The 7500-nt window shown below is 46.0% G+C and overlaps 1 protein-coding gene across 2 annotated transcripts in view; it reads left to right on the forward strand.

Moving 5' to 3' along the window:
- adgrl1a (adhesion G protein-coupled receptor L1a) overlaps positions 1–7500 on the forward strand; it is an 87934-nt gene that overhangs the window by 35136 nt on the left and 45298 nt on the right. For both annotated transcript variants that reach the window (XM_031867987.1, XM_031867988.1), the window contains exon 2: positions 3210–3383. In XM_031867987.1, coding sequence (XP_031723847.1) covers positions 3314–3383 — 70 coding nt within the window. In that variant the 5' untranslated portion in view covers positions 3210–3313. The remainder of the gene's footprint in view (positions 1–3209; positions 3384–7500) is intronic.

Raw genomic sequence — 7500 nt, forward strand, 5'->3', positions numbered from 1 at the left:
CCCCACCCCACCCCCACCCCACCCCACACCCTGTATAAAAAGGACTTTGTGACACCCTGTTCTGCAAGAGCATGTCCGCTAAAGCAAACAGATCCTTGATGATCACGGCCATTATCGTAATGAGCCAATAGAATTGGATAATAAGGCCATTTGCTTTAGATCAAGGCAGCATGTAAATGAATAGTTGGAGAAACAGGAGGGAAGCATCCCAAAAAAGGGTGACGGAGCTGTGCACTTAAGGTTAACTCTGCCACTGCTTCCTTCAGAGAGCCGCATGCCTGTCATTCGGCCTGCCTCCCTCTTTCCCTCCTGCTCGCCCTCCGCACCTTTGAAGGTGCCGGCGTCCATTCCTCCCATTTTGTGGGCTCGGGTCTCATAGGGGTTTGAAATTCCACTCTATTAGAAGAGGAATAGCGATGATAATAATTGTGGATGTGATCAGCGCAGAAAAGGTCAGCCTCTGGCAGGTAACATCCACCAAGTAGGTAGAGCACAGAGGGTGAAGACATCTCGCACCCAGCAAAGACTCCTAACCTCCCTCCCCCCCAGAGGCAGACTGACTCACAGACACAGGCAGAAGAAATGCTTTCTCCTTTGACATTACTTCCTGTTTTCTTACTATTCTGTTCTGTTCTTGCTATTTTCAGCAGCTTCTCCTCCCACTCCCTCTTATTTATTCTCATTATGCAGAAAGTCATCCTTCCCTTACTTTGTTTGTTCCTTACTTCCTTTGCTCCTTCTGTCCCTTGTTTATTGCTTAGTCAGGCAGCGTGATGCTTCCTCTCGTTTATTTGTTCCGTCGTTCTTTCATTCCTTTGTTTCTTGTTTTCCTCCATTTTGGCCACCACTACATCCTTCTTTCCTCCATTCCTTCTGTTCTCCCTTCCCCCCACATTTAAATTAAGTGTTGTGTAATGCTGGCTTTCGTTTTGTCACAAAATGAAGTCAATTTATCCACCCTGCACTTTTCATTCCCTCCTTCCCTCAATCCCAAACCTGCCCCCCCTCCCTGCTCTTTCTCTAAACCTCCTCATCTTCTGAGACCACAGGAGAGCTATTGTTGAAAATTACAGACAGAAGCACAGTCAAAAAAAAACAAGAGGAAAGACAGATTTTTCTTATTAAAACCACAGAAGTTGGAGAAAAATAACGACAGCCTGTCACTGCACAGGAGGGGAGCGCTTTTTGACCATTAATAACACAGCGAGGATGGGGGGCGGGAGAGGAAAGGCCGTGAGAGAGCGGCGCCGCCAAGGCCCTCCACAGCACCACATCACATGTCCATTGCTATTTGTTTACTGCTTTTCCACTCTTTCTTTGTCTCCCCTGCCCTCCTTCTGAGCATGTCCTTTTCTCTCAGCTCCTGGTCATAGAGGGTGGTCGCAAACAAACACAAATTAAGGCACAGGCTGCACCAGTGCGGAGGTTGTGTTTGTGTGTTGTGCGCACATGATAGAAATAAACGTCGGTGTAAAGAACAGCTGCTGCGGATGTGCTTTGTACCCTGTTCTGCTTGCGTTCTCCCTCTCCGCTGTTTGCACTCCCCCTTCTCTCTCGCTCCGTCTTGCTCGTACTCTACGACATCAGACATACTAATCCACGCAGCGACACCCAGGCAGGTCGGTCGGTGGCTGCGGGCCGGGCGTTGCCACTGGGGAGGAGGGTAAATATCAGAGAAGGTCAGGAAGGAGGAGGGGCTGGAGAGGTGGAGGGGAAGCCAAATCAGTGATGACGAAGAGAGGGGGTGAAAACACCCAGTCACTCAGGATCTGCCATCTTGGCTGCCAGGAGAAGAGAGCTTTGCTGTGTCTGCACGTTGATGTGTGTGTTGTTGAGCAAACATTCAAAGATCAAAAGATTAGGAAAGCGCATGCCAGTTTTAGAGCTCCAAATGTTTTACTTACATTTTGAGTTTAAAATCCAGATTAGCATTAAGGTTAAAAATGATGCACCTATAATCCACAATATTTACCTTCAATATTTTCACAGTAAAACACACATTTTTACATATTCTGCTACATGTGCTCAATCCAGCATCTGTACGCTTTTATCACATTTAATGGCTGAAACACATCATGAAATGAAAACATTTGAGTTAGTGTGTGATTATTAAGCATGACATATTTGCTGCCGTCTAATATGTTTGGCTCTGAAAAGGTCTGTTGGCTTGTCAGCCAGGGACAAATCAGTTGGGCTGAAGTGGTGATTGTATAGGTTAGCTGAAAATGCTAGGGCTCAGAATGAAGTCATTTAAAAGTCAATACAAGTTCTGTATAGTAGCGAAACCTCTGTGTGTGTGTGTGTGTGTGTGTGTGTGTGTGTGCTTAGTCTATGATAGTATGCCCTCCTACAGTTCAAGTTGTAAGGATCAATCAAATAAAGGAGATAGAGGGTTGGAGAGATCAAAGGAAATCCTCTAAACCCCCTTCCAAAAAAAAAAAAAAATAAAAATTGCACACAGAGATACAGACAGACGCAGTCCAATCTGTCTGTTTCATCAGCACACTCAGCAGGAGGAGCTTTAGCTCCAACAATACCATCCCTCCTGTTTTCTGTCTCTCAGACCCTGGAGGGTGCAGAGCACTTTCTAGAAGAAATCACAGCTCAAGTTCCAGATTATGAGTTATTTCATTAGGCAACAGAGAAGTGTGAGCGCCACGGCACTGCTGACTGAGCCACCGCTTCTCACCGTCTCGCTTTGCGTGCGTGCCCGTACGCAAACACAAAGGAGACGAGCGTTTCTCACGTGTTGAACGTAGCCCCGTTTACGGCCCGAAAACATATGCTGCACGTCTGATTGAATCAAGCGTTCAAACGCTGTGGAGTGATGAGCTGGTATAGTGGTAACAGCTGTTGCCATGCCGTCCTGCACAAAATGGCCTCAGATCTCCCCGTCTGATCATTATACCTGACCACCACAGGGGGAGCCTCTCCTCTCCTCTCCTCTCCTCTCCTCCGCCTGCTCCGACACCATTCAGTATGCTGTACCACTCGAGAGCCATTCAGTTTTGTGCAGAGTTATTATCACATATTCCAGTGATGAATGCAGAATAAATTAGTCGACGCCGTCTAATTCAAATGCCATACTGAGAGGGGTGAAATTGAAAAACAGGAACAGCAGCATAATTGCTCTTTATGAACATACAGTTACACACAAATGTTTACGAGGCCCTCACCTCTCTGATATTTTTATCCCACTCTTTCTGCAGGATCACCCTCGGGGAGGGTGTAAGCTGAGGAAGTGCCGCCTGCTCACCTGTGCCTGCTGACCGCCTCTACGCTTTAGCACCGCCCCCCTTGCCCTGCCCACAACATGGCTCTAGCAGCCTGGATCATCTTCACCTGTGCCGTGGCTTTCAGCAACGTCGCTCCGTCCTCGCCAGGTGCGTAACCAACATTGGCATTTTGTGGAATTTCTTTTATATTTTCACATTAAAAAATCACTAAAATCATGTCCATTCAGTATTTATTTGTAATTATTTACTTAATATTGTTCATTTATATATATATATATATATATATATATATATATATATATATATATATATACAGTAGTACAGATCATTTTATATTACTCCACTGAGCCAGCTTGTAATGTAGCACATGACCTCCTGTTGGGCTCACTGTAACTGGCCTGACCAGGTTGTAGCAAATGAGGATGTAATATTTATGCGTCAGCTACGTGATGAAGGTTGTAAGTATATTGACTTGCTGACCAGGCTAGAAGCACTGCACTTGATTAACCAAACGGCCTCTACTGGGGATGGAGAGAGCTCGTGAGCGAGCTGGAGAGTGAGTGTGTGTGAATGTCAATAAAATTTCTTGTCATCTTGATGTTAGTTGGAGCGTGGCAAGAATATAAGGGGGAATCCGTGCATGTAATGGCACCATATGTGTGACCTCCTTGAATGTGCCATGTACCATGAGAAATTTCATTGTGTGTGTCTGTGTGTGTGTGTGTGTGTGTGTGTGTGTGTGTGTGCTAGCTGTTAGCCTGGCAGCAGGTGACCTGGTTGGGCCGGAGTGACGCTGGAGGGTGTGTGTGTGTGTGTGTGTGTGTGTGTGTGTGTTAGAGGATGTGCAGGAGGGACGGAACAGGGATCGCAGGGAGAGGCGGACGAGCGAGGCGGAAAGGGAGGAGCTGTTGGGTGTCCTGCTAGTGGCTTGCCACGCAGACAGCAGCACACCATCTGCTGTATGCTCTCAGTCAGCTCCATGCCAACGAGCCGCTGGGTGACGGACAGCTCGGACGAGCAGGGGGGGGAGGAGCATTAGGTGGAAACACAGTCGCCACAGGGAGGGGCGAGTGATGAAGCAGGAGGAGTCGACGAAACCGAGGGAGGGGTGGAGGTTAAAATTAAATTGGGTGTGTATACGCCTGTGTCAGCAGTGGTTTGAGCTTTCCCTCTGTGTCAGCTCTGATTGGCCAGGTGCGCTTCTAATTTTAATAGTTGCTGTTCCCCCCCCCCCCCCCATCTTAATTTTGCTGCTTTTGTAACATTGGATTTGAGTAGCGTAACGCTCTGTTCCATCGGACACATTTGGCCTCTGGCGACGTGTTTGTTTGTGTGTGTGTGGGTGGGTGTGAAAAATAATCCAACTATCTGTGTGACCTGGCACTTGGGGGGGTATTAATAATGCATTAATAATCAATTGACTGTTATCTGTATTCAGCCCCAAAGCACTGGCGCAACATTTGGTTTGATGAAATTAAGATATTTTTTTTTCTAATAGATTCAGGCGCACGGGCATGCGCGTAGACACATGCTCATGCACACCCACACCATTCTGGTGCTCATAATGTTGGCAGCTGAATTTTGGCTGCAATGTATTCTCTTTATAATGTGAGTGTGATCAGAGGGAAGGAGAGAATAAGAAAAAGGAAGCGAGGGGGGGAGGGTAGAGTCTAAAGGAAGAGGGCAGGAGTTTTTTGATGTGACGAGAGTCGCCAAAATCACTCTCAGGCTAATCGGAGCTCATTTGGAAACCTGCAAAATCATCACACATGGCTTCACAGTCTAATGTGTACCTCTGCTCCTCCTCCGTGTCCTGACTAATCTGCCAGGCTTTAACCTCACTCTACTCCTGGCTGCACATTCTAATATTTACCCCCCCCAACACTCACACAGTTAGTCTCCTATGGAAACAGCTCTGTATTGCAAATGTTCCTAACCAGCATGAGCTTTGTGGACATACTTCTTCCCCCTGCTCTGTTCCACGGTCCTCACTCACCTGTCCTATTAACTTGTTAAATCGCAATTTTCCGCGTCTCTTCGAAATGTAATGGCTGCGTGACACAAAAAACAATGTTTTCATCTGTGTATGCAAACTCAAATTAACCGAGGCAAATAATGTCATGCTCCTTGCAGTATATACAAAAACCCCTCCGACTTCCCAACTCGGCGGGCTCCCTGACAGACTGACACGCAAACCCCCGACAAACCGAATGTCCCGCTGATTCCACAGAATGCCTAAGAATGTATAAGCCTTCATACGTAGTGTTGCTGCTCTGAAAGCCCATTAGGCTTGCTTAATGTGGCAGGCATTGCAGGCAGCTGCGCCGTACATGATGAAGTCCTGACACAGAGCTTTCATTTAGCACAGCACAAGCATCGGTGCGTGTGTGTGTGCGTGTGTGTTGGTATTTATGTGCACCAGTGGTGGAAGCTAGACCATAACAAGCCCACTTGTGGGACATTACAGCCTGTAACTTGTTAATTTATAAGTATGTACATGTAATGTCCATGAGTGCGCAGCGATTCGAGTGAAAGTGTCTGTGTGTGTGTGTGTGTGTGTGTGTGCCACTCGTATCAGGACACCGGTGCCAGCTGACTGGTGGAATCTGTTCTCGTCTCCCCTGTATTTAAGCCTCTGCTCTCAGATCAGTCGCGTGGAAAGCCCCCTGGTCCTTTAGTGCACACGTAGACATTTTTATCTGTCGTCCCCTCCTCTCCCCGGCTCTTGTCTTCTGTGCCTTTTCTCCTGAACGGGAGTTATTATTTAAGGATTGGGGAGTAGCTCTTTTTTCTTTTAACACATCTTCTCAACAAAGTGCTTTAGTCTCTTGACTGTCCTTGGATAGTGAAAATGTCTCAATGGGGACGGATCCTGATGCAGTATTTTGCTTTCTATAATGCAGGGGTGGGTAGATATTTTTTCACGGAGGGCCACATGAAGAATTCACTATGCCTCTGCAAGCCAGATGGTTTTTTATGACCCAGCTGACAGTTATTCCGGGTCTAAGTGTTGCTCAAAGTAAATAACATAATACTTGACCTGAAACCACATCCAATATTTAATTTTCGCACACACAGAGAGAGAGAGTAGACTTCCAATCCCGCAATACAATATTAAAGTGATAATTTTAAAATTGCAACCTACTGACTAATTCATAAGAATTGATTCTCTGACAGGCTTGTAGCAATAATATCTCGAGAGGAGGCAATAAAGAGATAGTGCCCCTAACCTCGCTACTGTATGTGCACTTGGCTTCTTGTTGTTGTAAAATTTGCTGAACAGCATATTGCTTTAATGTGTGTTTTGTAAACTTAAAGCTCTACACTTTTGGAGCAATCAGAAAAGTCGAGCACACTTCAGGCAGAGCACTGGAGTTGTGCATGGCGTTAACTGATCAGAATCAGGTGACACTGGAATAACAATTAAATGAGGTGAACGTCACCTGAAAGGCTCACTCTCTTCGCACTTCTCCTACGTGCCGCATCTGCAGCTGTTGAGGTTCCTTATTAATAATACATTGAATTAATTTGGGAAGCATCTTAGTATCACCAGATACAACACTACAACAAATCGTAGCTACAATTTCCTTTCCCATAACAATAAGCTGTAGAATTATAGACAGACAGATGACTTACTTACTTTAATTTCAGAAAATACAGACAACCTGCATTTTCAAGTATCTAATAACTTTGTGTTTTATAGACCGTCAGAACCGGCTAGTTATGTATGTGTTCATAGAGACAAGTAAATGCTGTCATTTTGTCTGAAAATGACCTTTTAATACGTTTTACTATGTTTTTTTCTCCGCCATAAAGCTGAAATCTACGGGCCTAGCTGACACTAATTGCTAATCTAGTGGCTTGTGAATATTGCGCCGTATCATTTGGATTTTGCAATAAAAAACTGCTGTAAAGTCTTTTTTTCTCCGCCTCTCCTCTTGTGTGTGTTTTCGAGCTTTCGTTGCCTCCCCCATCTTACTAGCAACAGTCGGCGCTTCTCACTTCTCTCACTCGGCACTCATTTTCATCCAATCTCTCTGCTTTCCCTTCCCTAACACCTCAGCTATTACTCCCTCTCTCTGCGTCATGATGTCCTTTCTCCGAACTCCCCTCCTTTTTGCCGGCCTTCGCTTCCTATTCCCTCTACTGCTTCCATTTTCCACCTTCTATTTCACCTCCTTCCCCTTCTGCCCATCCCCTTACCCCTCTTTCTGTCCAGCCTCCCTCCTCGAGTGTCACTCCCCTGGCTCTGCTTTCCTTCCTT

This window comes from Anarrhichthys ocellatus, unplaced genomic scaffold (genome assembly GCF_004355925.1).
Source record: "Anarrhichthys ocellatus isolate YVR2014 unplaced genomic scaffold, GSC_Weel_1.0 scaffold40, whole genome shotgun sequence".
Classification (NCBI taxonomy): domain Eukaryota; kingdom Metazoa; phylum Chordata; class Actinopteri; order Perciformes; family Anarhichadidae; genus Anarrhichthys; species Anarrhichthys ocellatus.